Source organism: Macrobrachium nipponense, chromosome 6, assembly GCF_015104395.2.
Source record: "Macrobrachium nipponense isolate FS-2020 chromosome 6, ASM1510439v2, whole genome shotgun sequence".
In the NCBI taxonomy this organism is placed as follows: domain Eukaryota; kingdom Metazoa; phylum Arthropoda; class Malacostraca; order Decapoda; family Palaemonidae; genus Macrobrachium; species Macrobrachium nipponense.
In genome coordinates this window covers 18,528,595-18,550,482 of record NC_061108.1, presented here as the reverse complement: position 1 = coordinate 18,550,482, position 21,888 = coordinate 18,528,595, and the positions used below count along the sequence as shown (strand labels likewise).

Below are 21,888 nucleotides of genomic sequence, written 5' to 3'. Positions count from 1 at the left end.
ATTGCTGGAAGGAGAAGCCAAATCAGTTATCTCAGGTCTATCTCACACAAGTGTAAATTATAAGATTGCATGATATCACTTAAGGAGAGATTTGGAAGGCCAGAGAGGATGATATTTGCCCATGTTCAAGCACTTTTAAATGGCAAGGTTCCTGTTAAGGCATGAGGCCCAAGGGGTATAGTTTACCTGTGGAATCTACAGGATGAGTGTTGACGCATATAAGAAGTTTAGAGGCTTTAGGTGTATCTGGTAAGCAGTGCGAAGTTTTCCTGATGCCAATTATTCTTTCTCGTCTTCCGAGTGAAATACGAATGGAGTGGGCTAGGAAAGGCGCTGTCATGAAAGTGATTTGGAATGGCTTCTGAAATTCTTACAAGAAGAAATTGAAACTATTGAAATGTCTGAGACATTTAAAGATGTTACTTCTAGTGTATCTGAAGAAAAAAGAAACTGGCACTCTAAGGGCTCAAGGGAGAAGTAACCTCTGCATCTGCTCTGCATACCTCATCAGAGGTTGAATATCCTATCTGTGGATTTTGTGCTAAAAAACATAAAACAGAAAATTGTTATGAAACCTTGAAATTGAATGGGCCACAGCGTGCTGAGAAAATAAAATCTGCTGGATTGTGCTTTAAGTGTTTAAAAAAGGGTCATTTAGCTAAAGGGTGTTATTCCAAGTGTAAAAAATGTAATGGAAAACATAACCTCATAATGTGTGGTATTAAGTTGGATTCAAATAAGGATAATGACTCCATAAAGGTTGCAGTAGAGAACAGGTCTGAAATTGTAAATAAAGGTAATGAGCAAGGTTCCTCTGTTAATTTTGCTGGAGCTGCTCTTCATAACGTTGCTTCTACAAATGTAACTTGTACTATTTAACAAACTGCAAAGGTTCGTGTTGTGGGATCTAATGGCATACCTATTGAAGCAAGAGCTTTGTTTGACAGTGGGTCTGACCGTACTTGATGTTAGTAGTAAATATGTAAAGAAATGTAAATCTGAGTGGATTACTAGTCAGCCCCTTGCATATTCAGTATTTGGAGGTGACAAGTCAAGTAAGAGTAGCCTAAGTAACATTTATAAATTGAAGGTACTTGATCGTAATAATTTATCACATTTGTTGACAGCTGTTGAGATTCCTAAGATATGTCAGCCCTTGATCAGACCAGTTATTCCAAATAATATGTTAAATGCCTTTTCTCATGTACAACTTGCTGATGATTATCAGAATAATTCACATGTGAATGTTGATATATTGATAGGTTTGGATGCATACTGGCAGTTCATAAAGTCTGATGATGTAATTCAATTTGATTTGATGAAATTGTAGCTCAAAACTCTGTATTTGGTTGGGTACTGTCTGGTGCCTGGCATGCTAATGCTTTTTATCATCATCTCAAATGTTGTGTATTTCAAAGGTGTCTGATTATGATGTGAGTAAATTTTGGGACCTGGAATCTGTAGGGATTAGTCCTAAGGAGTCCAATAATCAATTAGAGTCAAATTTCACATTACAGGAATTTTCTGAGAAAATTCAATTTGTTGAAGGTAGATGTGAAGTAGCCCTACCTTGGAAAAGTGAAACAGCTAAGATTGATCTAATAGATAATAAACAACTTGCTTTAAAGAGACTAAATAAATTACACCGTAAATTGGATAAGGATGTCAAGCTGAAAACTGAGTATTACAAGGTTTTTGATGAGTATGGAAAGGAGGGTATAATTGAGGAAATTCCTAGCAATGAGATTAGTGGTGTTTTCCCTATTTTTATATGCATCACAGACCTGTTGTAAGAGAGGCTAGTACAAGTACAAAGGTAAGACCTGTTTTTGATCCTTCCGCTGCTAGTTACAATGGAGTATCTTTGAATGATTGTCTCCAAACTGGCCCCTCTCTTAACCCCGACTTAGTAAAAATACTGATTCGATTTAGGAGATGGCCTATAGCCTTGTCAGGTGATATCAACAAGGCATTTTTACAAGTGAGTATGAGACGAGAAGATAGAGATGTACATCGTTTCTTACTGAAGTGTGAAAATGGTATTAGAATTATGAGATTTCGGCGTGTTCCATTTGTTAATACTGCTAGCCCCTTTTTATTAAATGCTACAATTCTATATCATCTTGAACAGTGTAAAATGACTGAGGCAATACAAGAGTTAAAGGAAAATATGTATGTAGATAATTGGTTGAGTGGTGCTGACAGCTTTAATGAAGCTTATGCCAAGTTCAGTGAGGCTCGTAAGGTTTTATCTCTGGCAGGTATGCCTTTGACCAAATGGGTCTCTAATAGCAAATTAGTGACTTCTAGATTTAATGATAGAATTAATCTTGTTAAAGAAGATGAAGCTACTAGTGTGTTAGGATTGCATTGGTATAACAATTCTGATACATTTTCCTTTCATGGAATTGAACTAAGCTTCAAGGTAGAGCTGGAGTTGACCAAACGATCAGTTTTGAGTCTTATTGCTAAATTATTTGATCCTCTGGGTCTTATAAGTCCCTTTGTAATGTATGGTAAAATACTCTTTCAGGACATTTGGAGATTCGGTCTTCTTTGGGATGATTTATTACCTCTGGAACTGCAGGTTAAGTTTCAGAAGTGGGTCAAGAGTGCTAAATTTCTGAAATCTTGGAATGTTAATAGGTGCTATTTTCCTGATACTTCATGGGCAGGTCTTTGTAAAATTGAATTACATGCCTTTGGAGATGCTTCCACAATGGGGTATGGTGCTTGTGTATAGTATATACGAACCTGCTCCCAGGATGGTTCTCATAAGGTGTCATTGGTGGCATCCAGATCTAGAGTAGCACCTATCAAGACAGTAAGTCTTCCTAGACTGGAATTAATGGGGAGTTTATTATGTTCAAGGTTAGTAGTTTTTGTGAAGAATGCTCTAAGTTTGGGTAATGATACCTCCCTCATATGTTGGACTGATTCTAAGATAGCACTTGCTTGGATTCAAGGAGACCCTTGTAAATGGAAACCTTTTGTAGCTAACAGAGTTACTGAAATCCAAAGTATAGCTCCACCTAGCTGTTGGCATCATTGTTCAGGAATTGATAACCCTTCTAATTTGATACCCAGGGGGATGTTAGGTGATCAGCTTTCGGCTAATAGTTTATGGGTAAATGGTCCCTCCTGGCTATCTGAAGCTTTGTATTTTTGTCATGAAGGTAAAAAAGTGTTTTCTACTATGGAAGAAGCTAATTGTAAGGACGATATGACTTGTGTTGCTCTCAGTTTAGACACATCTTTGTTTGAATTTGATAGATGGAGTCACTTTAGTAAAGCTCAGCATGTAATGGCTTGGGTTTTGAGATTTGTACATACTTAAAATGCATGTAATTAAATGTTTGGGAACTTCAGGCCCACTGACTTCAGATGAATTAGAGAAGGCCAAAACTAAAATGATTTATTGTGTACAGAGAGAGGTCTATCCCTCGGAAGTTAATGCTTTATTGAGAAAAAAAACCTATTCCCAAGGGGTCAAGTTTGTGTAAATTGGATCCTTTTCTAGATGAGCAAGGTTTAATGAGAATTAAGGTTAGGCTTGAGCATGCAGATTTAACCTATGAAAGTAAACACCCAGTAATAATACCCAAATGTCACTTTGCTAAACTACTTGTCAGCTTTCAACATATATTTCTTAAACATGCAGGTGTTTCTTCTATTATGTCTTCCCTAAGAAGTAGTTTTTGGATAATAGGAATTAGAGTATTAGCAAAGTCTGTCATCAAGAAATGTGTTAGATGTCAAAGACATGATTCAAGGGCTTGCAGTCAACCTGTAGCTCCTTTACCAGAATTAAGGGTGAAGGCTGCACCACCATTTACTGTAACTGGTCTCGACTTTGCTGGTCCTCTATTTTGTGCTGATTTTGCATCGAAAAAGTTTTATATTTTGTTTTTCACGTGTGCTGTAGTCCGCTCCATACATGTAGAGCTTACTGACTCCATGAGTGTCTTTGACTGTATGCTTGCAATTCGCAGATTTATTGCTCGTAGGGGCCTTCCATCAGTGCTGTATTCCGATAATGCTAAGACCTTTGTTGCATGTGTCAGTGAATTGCAAAAGGTTTATGGACACCTGCCTCCCCACTGGAGATTTATAGTTCCAAGGTCTCCTTGGTGGGGAGATTGGTGGGAACGTTTAATAAGATCAGTAAAGTCTGCTGTTCGAAAAACTTTAGGTGGTAATTATATTTCCAGGTGTGAATTAGAAACGACCTTACATGAAGTTGAGGCATGTGTAAATTCGAGTCCTTTGACTTTTGTTAGTGATGAACCTGATGCCCCTGTCCCTTTATCTCCCTGTCATTTTCTTATAGGGAGAAGTACAGGTTTTCAAACTCCGGTAAACACTGACCCTTCTTGTATTTCAGCTAAGGATTTAAGTGATAGAGAAATCTTAAGAAGGTAGTTCTTAAATAAGTTTTTGACTGTATGGAGCAATGATTATATCAGGAATTTACCTTGTGTTGTTAAGGGTTTCACTCCAAATTGTGACCTGAAAAGGGGCGATTTAGTGTTAGTGAAGGAAGATAATTTGCCCAGACTGCATTGGCCCTTGGGTGTGATAGTTTATGTATTTCCAGGCAAAGATTGACTTATTAGAAATGTAAAGGTAAAAACTTCCAAGGGGGTAATTACCAGGCCTATACAAAGATTACATTATCTGGAAATTTCAAGTTTTGACTCTGAAGCTATAACAGAAACCATAAATGAATCCATGCCTGAATCCCCTCTTGAGAAATCTAAGTCTGTATTCCCTCTTGAGTACTCTGTTGAGAATCGCACCCGATCGGGCAGGATAACTAAGGTCCCTAAGAAACTAGATTTGTGGTCATATAGGTTTGTATCCAGATTCACATGTTTATTCAAGATTTGTAAGTCCATTTTGCTATGAATAACATTTATCCTAATTTATTGTTTATTTTTTGTCTCTTAGCAAACATCAGTTTGAGTTACTGCTACAGAATCTATTGAAATTACTGTTAAATTTTAACTTCCTATTTGAGACAAATTTCAGTGTAACTTACTGTATGTTACTGGACTGTACCTTGTTCATTATTATGTTTTCTTTGTTTGATAGGAGTTATGATATATATATATATTATATATATATATATATATATATATCACATATATATATATATATATATATATATAACATATACTATACATATACACACACATATATATATATATATATATATATATATATATATATAATATATATAAATACGGAAACAATACGGAACGGCTAAAAAGTAAGTAAAAATAAGCATACAATCAGGATTCAATTACACGTTTCAATTTGGAAAACCAAAGTCCTTGGGGTAGGTCATTATTTTTATGTGCCTGGTGGGCATGAATAGCTTTTAATGGAAACTATTGTTTACTTGCACACACAAGAGCAAATATTTCTGTTGATTAATGACAGATTTTTTATCTATTTGGCCGAAAAGGGTTATGGACAAATGATATCATTAAAACAGACTGATGTAATTCAGTGAGGAATCCACTGGAGAATGTTATATTCGTTTATTCGTTTGTTTGTTTGCTTTATTTGTGATCCTTCCAAACATTCTTTGTCAGTGAGATTACACTCCCTTCTCATTTGAATGTCTTCATGACTAAACATAGGTAATTATGACCCGCTCCTTCTGAATATTCTCAATTTATTCGGCTTAATCTTCTAGCAGACATTGAAGGAATTCGTCTGCAGGAGGTTTTTGAAACACAAACGAGTAAAAATTAAACATTTTAGAATTCATAAGTTTTTGTTTAAATGATTAAATCTTAGCAAAGCAAAAATCAGCAATAAAGATTTTTTTTTTCCGGCCATAAAAAGAAAAACCAAAAGGCGTACCCATCATACAGAGGAATATCACCAATAGTTTGCATCCATAACGATTTGCCTGAAGGTTCATCAGTTCGAGGATATTATAATTATTAGTATAACTATTTTTATTTGCTTTCTTAATGGAGATTTTCGTAATACTTGTGTAAATAATAACGCGTTATATTCAGTGGTAAATTGCTTACCTGCCCATAGCCTGCCCTGAGGGTCACATTTGCCGTCGTTAAAGTGGCTGTCTGTAGTTACCTGAAATTAGATTGCGTTGTTTCCTTTGTAATTATATTCACAAAATAAAGTAGGACTATACATTAAGCGCATGCAACGTATTATTCACTGTCAATACTATTAACAATTAAAGTGATATTATCAGCTGCCTTTTTGTCTTAAGATATTTGTGAGAAATATTAACTGGAGACAAAAATGATGAGCAATGGTCTAATTTTGATTAGGACATAAAACAAGAACACACGGCATGGACTATCTCCACAAAGCCCTTTCATCAGTGAACAAATCGCATGATTACCATAGCCACCCAAGTAGTCTGTCATTTTCGTTTTCTTTCATGAATGCTGAGAGATAATATGTATAGTAATGAAATAATCGGCATCATCATCTCTCTCTTTTTTTAAATATACGTATACTAGTAAACTAGCATTGTCATTAAATGCACATCGGGAGCAATAACCAAAGATATTGCTATTTAACTTTGGTAGGGAAGTGCGGTAAAAATTTTCTTGTGTGTGCAATAAACATTAATTTCCTGTCGGGGAAGCCTCATGACTGCGTTCATTTCGTCCACAATCGAGATATATTTCTTAATGCCCACACACACACACCACACACAAATTACCTTCCCGTTTCGTTGGCAGTGTTATGATAAGTTAATAGATATTCTAGAACATGCAGAAACTAAACAGCTGCTGAAATACTAATAACGATAGTACTATTACCATGATTATCATCGCCGTCATTAGTAACTATGGTTATGAAAATACCTGAAGGGCACGATGCTGAGAACTGACCTGAAGGACTTTTGGTACGACGGTATGGTCGTCAGGATCTGACACCTTCCAGTGAACGGCGCACAAAGTGTTCCCCACGGACACCACGTACCACTCCTTCATGCCCTCCACTGGCACCACGAGGGTGACTGACTTGGCCTTCCCACCGTCATCTGGAAGTGGCATTTCGTTAGGCTAATATGCTGTTAAAAGATGTGGATTTCAGACCTCTAGTAGGTGTAAGTCTCTTTATTATATGTTTAAGTTATTTTTTACAGTAGGAAATGTTACAAACACCACCTCCCTTCTCGTTGTCCACATGGTCGAGCTTTGCTTGACGAACTTTGTTCGATGTGACGTCAGAAGCCGAGACAAAGTTTTGACTTTTCCCGCTGTTTCTCCGCTTCTGACGTCACATCGAACAAAGTTCGTCGAGCAGACCTCGACCATGTGGACAGGGCCTAAGGCCTGACAGTATCTGAAGAACATTGAAACTCATCGACTTGATTTCCTACGCCTGGACTGCCCACGACAATATCCACTTGGCCTTAAATGTTAAGCGTAGCATTATATGACATAAAAGTTCATTTGTTTAATTTCATTTTGACAACGCAAAGAGAATGACACCAGAAAGCTAGTACTACCTGATCAATCGTTCATTTATCGCTTACTCGGGGAGTAAACCTACAGACTACTTCGTTGTGGTTGTTGTTGTTGTTGTTCTTGTTTGGGGTTAGGAAAGGTCTATGGAAAAGCCTAAAAAGGTCTGGAAAAGATGTTTCGAATGAGGTAATTATACAGGAGTTTTAGGTTAAGATTTATGATTTATTTATTAGAATGAAAATGTGAAAAATAAATAATGCGCATGTTAAACAAGACAAAAAATTATTTCTAATAAAATATAGCATATTTATTTGAATTTTTGTTGGTGAAACAATGTTCTATTTAACCATAGATGTTAGCACGTTTTAAAATAACGATAAAAGTTGGGAATATAGTGTTGACAACTTAGGTGTGAGGGGAAAATCTTGCATGCGTTCTGAGCGAGCTGGAGGTCGGATCACGCCTTGTTTGAATTTCATGGGCCCTATTTTGGATGAGTTGTTGTGAATGAATTTATTCGAAGAATGCAAGAAATCGTATATTCTTACTTTCAGTTCCACTTAAATTCCATTCAACAATTTTCACTTTGTATCTGTAGTGATTGGTGTTTTCGCTTCAGGATGCAGGTCTGTGGGTCTTATTAACATTCAAATAACTCAACAAAGGATGACAACGATGGGATATGTAATCTCAGCGCATATAACTGGTAAGTTATTAAATTGTGACGCTTTTTAAACTTTCCTAGACACAAAGGTATGGCATATCATGGCAATTTCATATCCAGAGAAGTTGATATAGTTTGGTAAATCATATATTACACTATAAATCATTTGTAACATATCTCCTTAATGTCACAAATTTGACGTAACTTTAAATAAATGTTTACTGGGACTATGACCGGTAACGACTGTTGAGAGTTTCAAAACTTTTTTTTTCTTTTGGGGGGAATACAACTTGCAGGAAAAATCAACAAAGGACTCTAAACACATTAAATATAGCTGTTTAACCGGAAGATAGATGATTAAACCGGAGGTTACTCTATACGTCTGTGTGATTTTTTTTCCTCTTTCCGGACGACTTAGCGGTAAAATGAACAAAACATTCTATATGATGAAAGCGTCCTTAGTACCATTATTACAAGAGTGCAGCTACAGCCCGCTTCAGAGGAGACATCCAGTATTCCTGTTTTCATGTTACACTCAGTCATTTATTAGATCCCGATAACTAATTTCTTATGATTCGTTACTTATTGTTAAGGAAATCCTTCCGATGTAAGCTTGCTAGGGGATGCGCCATCTGTGTTCTACTGTAAATATTTTGCATGTGCTGTGGAGCACAATTGTCAAATCAAATGAAAATCAGATTTTTTTTAAGAACCTCCACCTGGCTTTTTTCCCTTTTCTTTTTCTGGGGGTCATGTATTGGATCTTTTCTAGATAGTGACACCCCAAGGGTTTGAACTCAGTAGGTATCCACCTTTGCAGCGTGTTTAGTACAAGCCCGTCGGGGATGACCGTAAAAAAGATAAAAGACTGTAAATATCAAGAAGATAATGACCCCAAAGAAATATTAGTCCTAGGTAACGACACCCGAACTTTGCTGTATGTCACTATCCGGGAAAGATGCCATGTATTTGCCGAGCATAATCAAATCTGAATGACGCATACCTATATGCAGAACTTGGTGTCTGCCAGTGTTGACGAAGTAACGACAAACCGCCTTGTTGAAGACATCGACGTAAAGCAGTGCCTCTAAATCCTCCTGCCAGTGGGGACCCTCCCCCAAGTACAGACAAGGGACCGGCAACTGTTCAACTTTCACTCCTGACATTTTTTTCTCGATATTTGATTGCTGTTTCTTCAGATCTCGACACTTGGAACTGTTATGATGGGGAAAATGCAGACTTTAGATACTCGTTAGACTCGTCCTTCTGATGAATATTCACGGTATTTAAATAATACTGTGTCGAGTTCGTTTTAAGAAACATGATGCTGGAATTGGTATTTTCGAGGTACTCATTAGTATTCTGATGCTTGAAGTTCATTTACAGTATGATGCTTTAGTTCTATCATTTTTCTCAACAGTTAACCAAGATACTAAATCTATGAATTTATCGAGAACTTGAGTTTTGCATTAATTTTATTTCGATCTTTGTCAACTGATTTGACACTGAAAAACTGATTTTCAACGGGGTAAAACAGTGTTACGCCTACCTAATTTTGAAGACGTTGCTTATACTACTGTTAACAGGAATCACTTGAAATTTAACGTGGAACTAAATCAGTCTGTCATCACAAGCCCTTTGAGCTGCAACGATAAGGAAATGTTATATCTAGAAAGTAGATTGAAACGAAGACTAAATGGCAGCGATAAGAGAGATACAGATAATCTATCAGCATTATCGTAGGTAATGACGACGCGTTGCCAAGAGTGTACTTCGTTATTTTCTTGTTTATTCAACTATCAGTATAACTATCAGCATAAAACAATCAGTAAATAAACACCTCATAAATCAACGTACAACGATTGTCCAAATTGTTGGCGATGTCAGGGATCTAATCCTTACATTGCAATTCATAACTGATTGTTGATTGTATACCTGTGATCTTATCCATTACGGTGTTTTCAATCACAATTTATGAATAAAAGGATATAAGATGTTGGACGGCTATGTAGAATTCTTTAGAGAAACGTATGAGATCATGAGGTAAATTCTGAGAGAGAAAGAGAGAGAGAGAGATGGGTGTTAGAGGAGGCTTTATTTCCCATAAAACCCCTTATTGAGGCTAGCATTGATGTGGTAAATAATCTCAATGGAATTTCAAGTACGTTAGGTTAATGCACTTGAATGAAAATTGGCACTGATTTTATGCTCTGTGGGAAATAAAATGTTAAACATTTTGCTTTCCATTTTAAGGAAGTATAAAGAAGGGGGAGGCTAATGTTCATACTCTTCCAGTGACTCGACTTCCTCTTGAGATTAGACTGAATCATATCATGATTATATTGGTCAGCCTTCCATTCAACTACATTGGAAACACAAATCTTGGAATGAATTTTTTGTCCAACACTTTTCTAACCTTTTCTACTTCATCATTCCAAATCTTTCCGCATCTCTCAGTCTTTCTTAACCAAAAGATATGTATCATTTATAACAGCTATGCCAATCTGTCTCTCCCTTTCATTCGCTCTTTTTTTATCATTATTATTTCTAACCAGGCTATGCAGACAGACTGTTCAGTCTTATCTTATGCTGGCTTTTTTAGTGCTTTCTTTATATCTTGTCATTTCTACCACTTTTCATAATCCTGTTATCTGCTTCAGTTTAAATGAAGACTTATCTCAATTTTCTCTGTCCTTATTTGTTATAAGTGACCTCTTTTCTGTCCCAATTTCTGCTGAGGATATTACCATTTTCGCCTAATTCGCTTTTATATTATTTTCACTTTCTTGAAATTTTCAATAACTCTGCTCTTTTCCTCACGTCCACTAAATTTGTTTTCTATTATTGTGAAGTTCATTTGTATTGGGAACCTGGTGCCCTTATCTTGCCCAGATTTTATGGAAATGAGTAGGGGAAAGGATTAAGAACCAAGAATAAGAACAACCTCTTGAAAGATGAAAGTTGTAATAACCTTAGGAAACAAAGAGAATTCCAAACCTTGTCAGGTGATTCAAAGGTGCCGAGTCATTCAAGTGTTGCTGATTTACCTGTGAATGTAACATGGCAACCCCAAAAAGAAAGAAGGACCCTTGTGTCCCTCTAAACGAAACAGGGGTCCAAATGATATCAGTTAAAGAAATTTAATAAATCTGCCCTTCAGAGAGAGAGAGAGAGAGAGAAGTTTATGTGATGTCATTAAATACACAAATTACCCAAGATTCAGGTAAAGCATGCGGTGGGAGAGACCTCCAAAATATAAAGGTAATAAAAGTGACATAAGGGCGACAGAAAGCTTTAGCAAATAACTGAAACTGATTTATAGTTTCAAGTCTATTCTCTTGTCATAGAACCTTGCCCCGACATTTTCTGGTTCTCTGCCAGGAATATACTGACTCCGTGATTGAAAGGCCCAATTTTATAATAATAATAATAATAATAATAATAATAATATAATAATATCCTTTATTTCAGATCAGGGCCATATACATGGAATATACAAAATACAGACAGAAACATACACAATCTAGATACATGAGACAACATGATAAAAAAAATGAATAATCAGCACTTATCCACAAAATAGCTGAGGTAGCATAAAAGATAGTAATTATAATACTGGTAATAACAGTAATAATATTGGTGAGAAAAAAAATGCATTGAGAGTTATAACAGTTAGTGCACAGATTATATAACTTAAATTTCAACTAGAGACCTTGGGTGGTTACAGTAGTCAGGTCCAGAGGGCTAAATACAAAAATTGAATGTAAAAAACTTTAACTTGATAGTAATCACAGTAATAATGAAAAATTAAAATATTAGCAATAAATGTAATAATGACAAAATCTGCAGATGACATCTTGCCAGTACAGAGATTAAGTCCTTTAGGGGACAAAGGCCTCATTTTCGCATCTTTCCCACAATTTAGATCTTCTTCTTGCTTCACTCCTTGGGATGCTTTGTATGAGCGAATTAATGCTGTTTCTCACTCGGGTTACCAGACTGGACATTGTTCACTTAACAATGATTTTTAAATTGTCCAGGTGGTTTTCTATGAACATCTGTGTGGCGGAGTGGTAGCGGGGAGTGTTAGTGAGGCGTCTCAGAATGTCATTGTGCACAACAATGCGGAAGAGCAGCAGTTTCACGTCTCGGTGACAGAAGGCAAACCTCCTTGCAATCATGTTGCCAGTTGCACATAGTTTACGACGCCTCTGTTCAATGTCTGCCGTATCTTTTAGGCCGTCGGTGATAATGTGACCCAAATACGGAAATTCGTGCACAGATTCCAGCCGATGGTTTCCGAGGAAAATTTGTGGTTCTGCAATATGCTTAAGCGATCTCGGGAGCAGCGACATGCACTGGGTCTTGGTTTCGTTGTAGATTATATCAAATTCCTCTGCATATTGGCGGCAAGCGTCGATGAGTCGTTGGAGACCTTGCACTGACGGGGAAATCAGAACCATATCGTCGGCGTAACAGAGGTTGTTTATAGGTGTATCATTGACGGTGCATCCGATTGGGAGTGAGTTCAGTTTGACATTCAAGGCATCTGTGTACGTATTAAACAGGTATGGAGAGAGAATGCCCCCTTGCCGAAGCCCGTTTAGGGAGCCGAAGGTGTACGATAATACGTTACCCCATTTGACACAGAATTGCTGTGTGGAGAACCAGCAATGTAAAATGCCAATTAGATACAGGGGTGAGCCCCTCTTATGCAGCTTCAGGAAGAGCTTCAGGTAGTTTACTCTGTCAAATGCTTTTCTCACATCTACAAAACAGGAAAACAGGAGAGGCTGATGATAGGTAGTAGTTCAGCAATTCTTTCAGTATGTAGATGCAGGTGTCAGTTGAGTGGTTTGTTTTAAACCCGAACTGGTTGTCAGTGGTGTGTAGAAAGGGGAGAAGTCTCACTAGAAGAATCGAATCAAGTATCTTCGATGCGATCGTTGTGATTGCAATCGGCCGGTAGTTGCCAGGGTCAACTGCGTCATTTAGTTTGTTTTTGATTAATGGTATCAAGTTAACTAAGAGTAGGGAGTCTGGAAGAAACCGGTGAATTATGCACGCATTGAATAGGGCAGCTAGCAAAATGTAAATTATCGGATGGCAGAATTTGAAAGCCTCTGCAGGAAGGCCATCACAGCCGGGCGATTTATTATTAGGTAGGCTGTTTATGGCATCGCTGATGTTACTTGGCGTAATACGATCTGCAAAATGAAATTGAATGTTGTCAGCAAGGAGGTTATCTACATCCCTTCGGGAATCTTGATCATTTATGCAATTCAGGATATTGTTGAAGTGATCGCCCCACATACTTGCGATAGCTTCGTCTCCGACTGCTTCCCCTACTCTCTGTGATAGCTTTTTAGTTTTGGGATTTAAGGACTAGATATCTTTCCAAAGACGAGGATAATCACCAAATTCTAAGTTTCTAGACATTGCATCGGCTCTTAGTTGTTTTTCATTTAACCTGCAGTGCTTAAGAGCAAGTTTGAACTGCGCTCTCGCCTGTCTCATTAGTAATGCAGTGTGTCCTTCCCTCGGGCTACCATTTTGCCTCCACAGTAAAAACATTTCTCGTGAGTATGTATACAGATCTTTAACCAAGTCATTCCATCCAGGTATATTACGAGAATTACCTTGACGAAATCTATAGGCAGTCCTGCCCGAGGCAAGCATAGCGGAGATTATGTTCGAATAGAATTCCTTCAGATCCCTCCTGTGGTGGTCATTTCTACAATTTGCGTTAGTACAAAGTAAGGCATCTGCCGGTTGAACTATTGACCGCAACCTGGTTTCCGTGGTCGCCCTAAAAGTATCTAGCTTTCTGGTGGTTTTTAAAATCCCAGTTTACCGCTGGTGGGCGATCAGTTAGAGGGTTCACGGTAGGGAGGGATGGGGTACTGAATGACACCTGTAATGGGATGTGATCGTAACCCGTTGCAAGATCATAGCGAATATTGCAGGTCATAATAGAATCATGAAGTTGTGGAGATGTGATGCAGTGGCCCAGCCAGGAAGTTGTAATAGCGTCCGCTCTATTATGTACATATGAGTAGGAGGAGGGAGGGAGGAGCATTACATCGCTAATTTGGAGAGCATGATTTTGACAGAAGCGGGTAAGTTCATTATAAAATTGTTTTGTTGGGTGAGAATTAAGGTCCCCTATTATACAAATATGATCAGCAGGAGAATCTTGAATAATACTGTGTAACTCCCCTAGGATCATGCAGTAATGATCAAAATTATTGTTATTTTCCCATGGCATATAAAAATTAATGATTAGGATTTTAGAGTTCCCTACTGTCACTTGAAGCCCCAGGAATCTGTCACTCCTGTAGGTCATCACCTTTATCATATTGTCTAACGATTTGTGCCACAGGAAAGAAAGGCCCCCTTTCGGGCGACCGGGTATGATTTGATCTGTAACTTGCATCGATGAAGTCGAGAAGGTTCTGAAGTCTTCATGAATTGAATCGCAGATGGCAAGGTCATGTGGCCAGAGGAGCGTTTCTTGCAATGCAATGATACCTTTAATGTTCCATTGGAATACTATGTACGTATCCTGAATAATGATAACTCTACAATGAGGGAGTAAATTAAAAGAAATAAAAATAAGATTGAGTCATGACCTAAGTGGTTGCAACAAGAAGGCTGCCAGAAAATGGAACTCAGAAGAAACTGTAATAACTAAGTAGGAGAGAATCACGAAGCATTGCCCTAGTTAGACAGAAGCGGGATGTAACATCTTTGACAGATCACTTAGTTGCTTATTTACACGTTGTTTACTTACTGATTCGTCGCCTGATTTGCTTTTATAATGAATAGATGAATGCATTCATGCACTAACCATGTTTCACAATTTTTTTTTTTTTTTTTTTTTTTTTGAGCAAGATATATGACACCCACTTACTCATACGGAGCAAAGCAACAAAGACTACGGTTATCGCAAATACTGCTGCCACTTCTCGCTCTTTGACATGAGAAAGGCAATTTACCCTAACGTGGGCGATCATAACAAGATGTTATTGGAGGGATGGTGAGTCCGACGATGACATAAAGGTATCACATAATCTCTTTCCTATTTCTGCCAAAGTAGCTGCTGTCTGAGGTGTCAAATATTACTTTGCAGCTGTTATAACTGGCAGCGGTCCAAGTCAAGTTCATATTAATATTAATAATAATAATGAACAGAGAATTTTTTTAAACCGCGGAAGTAATTCTGATCACTTCATACTTACATGTTACCCTGATATATATTATATATAATAAGTAGTTAATATGATGTATATGATATAAATAACCTATTATATATATTATATATTATCTTATAATATATATATATAATGTCTATATATATAAACTAATAACCCATCCAGTTTTTTATCTTTTCCATTTTACTCTTTAATTAAAGAAAAAAAAACTAATAAGGAATCTGCAAGGCGGATGAAAATCTCAGCTAGAAAGATATTAGCTCAAAATTTAAAAGTTATATTCCTGGACTTCTGCCTTCATTCTCTTTGCTGTAGTGATGCTTACTCACCAAGGTCCTATTGTGTCTCAAATTTGGGAGCTGTCAGAATTGTCGACGTTATTAATTAAAGGTTGAAGACGAAGGAAAACAATAAAAAAGAATACGAAAAAGGGCAATTTATTGTAATATAACATCACACGGATCACAGAGTAATACTGATAATGGAAATAAAGATGACATTAATGCTAATTGTTGTTACCGTAAGAAAGCAACCTCACTTGGAAATGGATGATAAAGACAAACTTTCTCTTTGGCCTGGCTAATCACAGGTCAGCGGTTCAGATCCTTGAAGAGGGTTTTTGTATCTATCAACAATAAAATTTTTGAAATCCTCAATCATTTTAATGACAGTTACGCAGTCTTTCTGATATAAAGGGAATAAAACGTGGCACGTTTTTAAGTGAAAGTCTAAGGGATCTTCACAGGGAAAATTGATGTCGTGCAATTTCTAACAAACAAAATTCTTGTTCTGTCACTTACATTGTTCCCAAGTCACAATTAGCTAATCAGTCTGCTATACAGCTGAAATCATTATAGCCAGGACACCTGAATCTATTTTAATTTCTCTAGAGTCTAAAAGGTAATTTGGAAGAAAACTGTAACGCTGTTTGAAAATGAAATTGAAATTTCTGTTGAGCAAAAGCTACCGCTCAGAATTTTACCCGACCGACAATGCGATGACATTGATGATGTGACTGGCATATGGCTGAAAGGAGTGGCAACCGTGTGACAACTCTCTCTCTCTCTCTCTCTCTCTCTCTCTCTCCTCCTCCTCCTCCTCCTCCTCCTCCTCCTCCTCCTTTCACATTTACACCAATTATCCGATCGCATAGGACATGGGATACTTTTTATATTTTTTATTCTCTCGACATAAGAACAAACTTCCATTTTCAAAATATTAATATATTGAAGGTCTCCATGAATGCTTACTTTCTATTGTCCCACAATCCTCCTTCATCATGGGCCTCCTCTTCTCTAATTTCCTCTCCGGAGATGTGAAGTACATAAAAGCGCATAACAGACATAATAAATATCTTCATCACCTCCATCAATATGGGAAATCCAAAATACAAAACCATTAATTTCCTCGAACCTGGTTTGCATCTTGGGGGCAAAATTTCAGATAATTTTGAACTGAGTAGAGCAGTAACTAGCATTCTCTCTCTCTCTCTCTCTCTCTCTCTCTCTCCGGGGCACCCTACTTCGTCATGAAATTTTAGCCGTTCTTTTTAATTAACCCCGGGTCAAATTCTTTGCATCTATGAAATGAATAGGGAGAGGTGCATGAAATCTGGTTGAGGAATAAATCCAGTCTTTTAGGCTCAGGCTCTCTCTCTCTCTCTCTCTCTCTCTCTCCTCTCTCTCTCATCTTCATGATGCTGCAATGCATCAAGCATGTTCTTGTTCTAACTGCAGAGTCGAATGAAAACCCATAGTAACTTTTATTTTATTGTAAAAGGGTAATGATAATTATATAAATGAGAGAGAGAGAGAGAGAGAGAGAGAGAGAGAGAGAGAGAGAGAGAGAGAGAGGTCGGGGTAGGAAGAGAGAGCGATATTAGTTAAGATTTTAGTCATGTTAAAGATCTATACAGTCCTAAAGTCTTTAAAAGACCTATCGCGATGTAAAAACTGGAGTTACAAATACATGTATTTTTTTTTATTAGAGCCTATCATATACTAAGTAATTTCTTTAACCTTTGTTTTTCAGTAGTGTAAGAGTGGGTTGCATACTCGCCTATCAATATGGTAGCCCGCGTTCGCTCCCCGCTGAACCAGAGGAATTTATTTCTGGTGATTAGAAATTCATTTCTCGATATAATGTGGTAAGGAACCCACTATAAGCTGTAGGTCCAGCTGTTAAGTAACCAATTGGTTCCTAGTCACGTAAATAAAAATCTAATCCTTAGGGTTTGATTGATATGGATTGATATAGACTTTTGGCATACATGCCATCCAGCGCTGAAACGGAAATTGACAGCGAAGAGTTCATGTGGATTCCAGTCATCTTTAATCGTAAAATGGGAGTTTAGTAGTTAATCCTCCATAACATGTAGGTTCCACAATCCATACAAATTACTCGTACAAAGACTGCGCAGTTAGAAAAATCGTAGAGTCAACGAAAATCCTCGAATAATATACTTGATCTAAAAATGATAGATAAGTAGATCTAAAAATAATAGATAAGTAGATCGATGTGTTTTGGAGTCTTTGGGTATTAGGAGAAATACCTTATTAATAGAAACAAATCAACAGCAGTGTATAATCAATGTTTACAAAATACGTTAAGAGAGAGAGAGAGAGAGAGAGAGAGAGAGAGAGAGAGAGAGAGAGAGAGGAGAGAGAGAACTGCAAAATTTGCATGATTATAAATAAGCAGCATTATAAATGAAAACGACTTTAGCCACCACCACTACCTTCCTGTCTTAGTTTTTTATATGGTGTTTAATGCAATGCTATTTCTGGAGCGCAGTTCATAATTAGCATGGAAATAAAAGCAGGAGACATGAAATAAATCTATCTCGGTTGCATGCCCCCTGAAATTATTTCAGAAAAGGTCTCTGACATTTTTCTTCTTCTTTGACTAATTTCTGCTTCGTCTCTTGCTATAAAGTGTTTTATATTTTTGTCATTCATGTTCTTAAAATGATAATTATCGGTATTCAGAAAATAATTAGCATTCTACCCAAGCTATATATTTACACACAAAAAATAAAGAACGGTGTAGGTTTAGACACTAGATGTATGTGGCATACATTTTCCTATAAATATTTTCTGATAGAATCGACAGAGATACAATGAGAAGAATGTTGAGGATTGAGGTTTAAAGTAGAAAATGTTGAGATCGATTAAAATGTTTTTTGATGAAGCAAGTGTTTGACTTTGGTGTTTGATTTTGCCAAAGGGAGAGCTACTGGCTTGGTGTAAAATTGGGCCTAAGACAAGGATGTGTGCCCCTTGGCTGTTTAATATCCTGTATGGCTAGTAGTGATGCAAGCAGTCAGAGAAGGGACAGTTCATGTAGGTGCATGCAAAGTTGCAGGATAAGAGAGTTAGTTAGAGATCGGAATGTGGAATGGCTAGTCTTTGCTGATGATCCTGTTCTAGGCCGGGATAGGGAAGCAGAAGTCAAAAGTATATATATATATATTTATATATGTATATATCTATGTATATATATATATATATATATATACCTACACAAACACACACACGCATATATGTGTGTATGCGTAAACGTGCATTGATTTATATCCCTACCAGAGGAGGCTGTAGTTTTTTTCCCAACGAAGAGTATGCAGATTTCGTAAACTGGCCTGAGGACACAACTTGTTTATACATTTTGTTTGTGTGTGTGTGTGTGTGTTTTTCTTTCTTTTTTAATTCGGCCATAAAAAAATCGTTTCCAGACAAACAGGAACACTGCTTTTGTACCACATTCCTCGGTAAATATTTAGTGCAATACGTCCACATAATTTCAAGAAAAAATTAGACCGTGCTTTCTCCTTGGATAAATTTTTGTTTTATCCATCTTGAATTCCTGTAAATATTTAAGGACAAGTTTCGTCATATCCTTATATTTTGATATCTCTTCGTCCACCCTTTCATTTTCTCATCGCTTTTATTTGATCTTTCTAATCCCTTTACCAATCACCTCCGTCCACAGTGTCCCCCCCTACCACCCCAACCCCCAAAAAATGGGGGAATGTAGCTTTCCTTGGCTGTGTCCCATGCTATAAACTGGTGGTGTTGCTGCGTCGGAGAGGAATCAAAATAATATTGCTCCCGGGAGAGTGAGTGTGCTCGAATCAGCCTCGCGGGAGGGAGCGAGATTTATGACTGAACCATGTTGAGGAAATATTGTGAACCCTCACATTGCCTCCAGAAACACTTCATAAATCGAAGGCGGCTGGGAATGTTGTTGATCAGCATTACTGCCAAGTTTCCTTTCAATAATTTCTTCATTATTTCTGCTGGATATGATCTTACAAGGATGTGGTTTTCGTGTAGTCTGCTTTATTCCTAACCGATGACAGCAGTTTTTAAAAGGACGTGATTCTTTATTTTTGGTTTCTTTCTATGCCATAACTGCAGTTTTCATAAGGATGTGATTTTTGTGCTTTATTTCTAGGCGACAGCTGCAGTTTTTAAAAGGTTGAGTACTTTGTTTTGTTTGTAACTCCAGTTTTTTAAAGGTTGAGTAGTTTACTTTATTTGTATCTGCAGTTTAAAATGATGTGATTTAAAAAAAGTAATTTGGTTTATTTGTAGGCAATAACTGCAGGTTTTAAAAGGAAATGATTTATTTTTGTAGTCTGCTTTATTTCCAAACGATAACTGTTGTTTTGTATTCCTGTTGGAAGGTGGGATATTTTCGCGTTCATTTGTTTCCTCCATATTTATCTGAAAGAAAAAGAATGACCATTCTCTTCACTATAAAACTGTGAAATAGTTTTCGAGATTTAGTGAAGGTTATTGATACAAAGTAATGCTCCTTTAAAGTTCCAGACCCTTTGCCCTAAAATTTATAGCTTTATTTCTCAACTGCTTTCGATTTATGTATTGTTGGCATGCATCGGTATGCTGATTCGTTTTTCTTTTCTCATTTCCCTTTTTATTTTTTTATCTCCGTTTGACTACCTTTATCTTTGTCCTTATTTTTCCACATCTGGAGGTCCATTTTGAGGAAGTTTGCTTAGCAAGTTAATCCTAATTCTGTTCATTCTGTGTAACTATGCATGTTCGTTTATTTAATAATAATGATAATAATAATAATCTCTAATTTACGTAAAATACATCATAAAAGGTACAGTTATCCTCTATGTGCTTTGGGCGTACAACGTTGTACCTTTGTCCAGTTTTCTGCTTTGATCATCTTGACATGAGTGTGTTTTTTTTTTTTTTTTTTTTTTTTTTTTTACAGCTCTTGTCATCTTCACTACTGTGTATTAAGTATTAGTTTTAGTTTTCCAGTTACTCCCTCTTTGCAGGTTATGAAAAAATAACTGATAAACTTGGAAAACGCAAAATTATGTTCAAACAGATAAAATGTTCTAGGGAACGTGGACAGCTTCTTTCTCAGTAGATATCAGAACACCGAACTCGTTGTTAGCAGTAATAATAATAATAATAAGCCCTGTTTGTTTGAAAATCAGATATCTGTTGTCTATGGACTGTTTCTTTGAGGACTTCTATAATTTTGAAAGAAAGGAGTGTAGGATGGAATACAAAATCAAGCCAAGGGCTAATCGCTCTGACCTATGAGGTCATTCGGCGTTGAAAGGGATGTTGAGAGCAAAAAGGTATGCAAGGTGTGATAGGAGGAAAACCTCGCAGTCGCACACTATGAAATATTTGTTAGGAGAGGGAGGGAATATGAACGGAGATACGGCAGGAATGTACTTGCAGGCTCGAGGCCAGAGGGAAGTCCAGAACCCTCCAAGAATGCCTACAGTGCACCGCGTGAGGTGCACTACCCCTCTTTCCGGGATGCATTAATATGAATGAAGAAAGTTTTTTTTTTCCTTGCTTTTCTCTCTTTTATTTCATTTACCAACTTACCTTCGGAATCTTTGATGCTGATAAGTATATAGACACCATTTAAAATACAAATAAACATGGGCAAGTGAATTCATATTCTTTTCTGCTATGATATAATATGCATTTTTCCGTTTTAATTTTCTTTCCTTCGGATAAAAAGCTTATTTAAGTTCTAAAGGTCCTTGTGGACATCTGTTTTTTAAATAGATAGATACCATGCTTCGATGTGAAGTAAAGAGCTTATTACAATATATTTCATAACGCACACACACACGTGTACTATATATATATATATACATCATATCTATATCTATATATATTATAATAGTATATATATATATATATATTATATTTTTATATAATATATATATATATATATATAGTATCATATATACATATATATATATATATTATATATATCTATATATATATATATGTATATATATATATATATCATATATATATATATATATAATATGTATATGATATACTATATATATATATATATATATATATATATATATATATGTATATAGAGGTCTATTATAATATATATAATATGTATATAGAGGTTCAGTATTTCTAGTTTCTTAGAAGAATTGCCGACAATTCTGATTTCTAAAACCAGGGTTCACTTTCTTGAATAAAAAATACTCTTGTAAATAATAATACTCAATAAA

At 36.5% G+C, this 21,888-nt stretch overlaps 1 protein-coding gene across 2 annotated transcripts in view; it reads right to left on the bottom strand.

The window, feature by feature from the left end:
- LOC135216794 (regucalcin-like) overlaps positions 1–9,806 on the bottom strand; it is an 89,194-nt gene extending 79,388 nt beyond the window's left edge. For both annotated transcript variants that reach the window (XM_064252278.1, XM_064252279.1), the window contains exons 1-4: positions 9,683–9,806; positions 9,137–9,348; positions 6,888–7,039; positions 6,051–6,111 (exon numbers count right to left, since the gene is read on the bottom strand). In XM_064252278.1, coding sequence (XP_064108348.1) covers positions 6,051–6,111; positions 6,888–7,039; positions 9,137–9,299 — 376 coding nt within the window. In that variant the 5' untranslated portion in view covers positions 9,300–9,348; positions 9,683–9,806. The remainder of the gene's footprint in view (positions 1–6,050; positions 6,112–6,887; positions 7,040–9,136; positions 9,349–9,682) is intronic.
- Between the last annotated feature and the right edge of the window lie 12,082 nt (positions 9,807–21,888).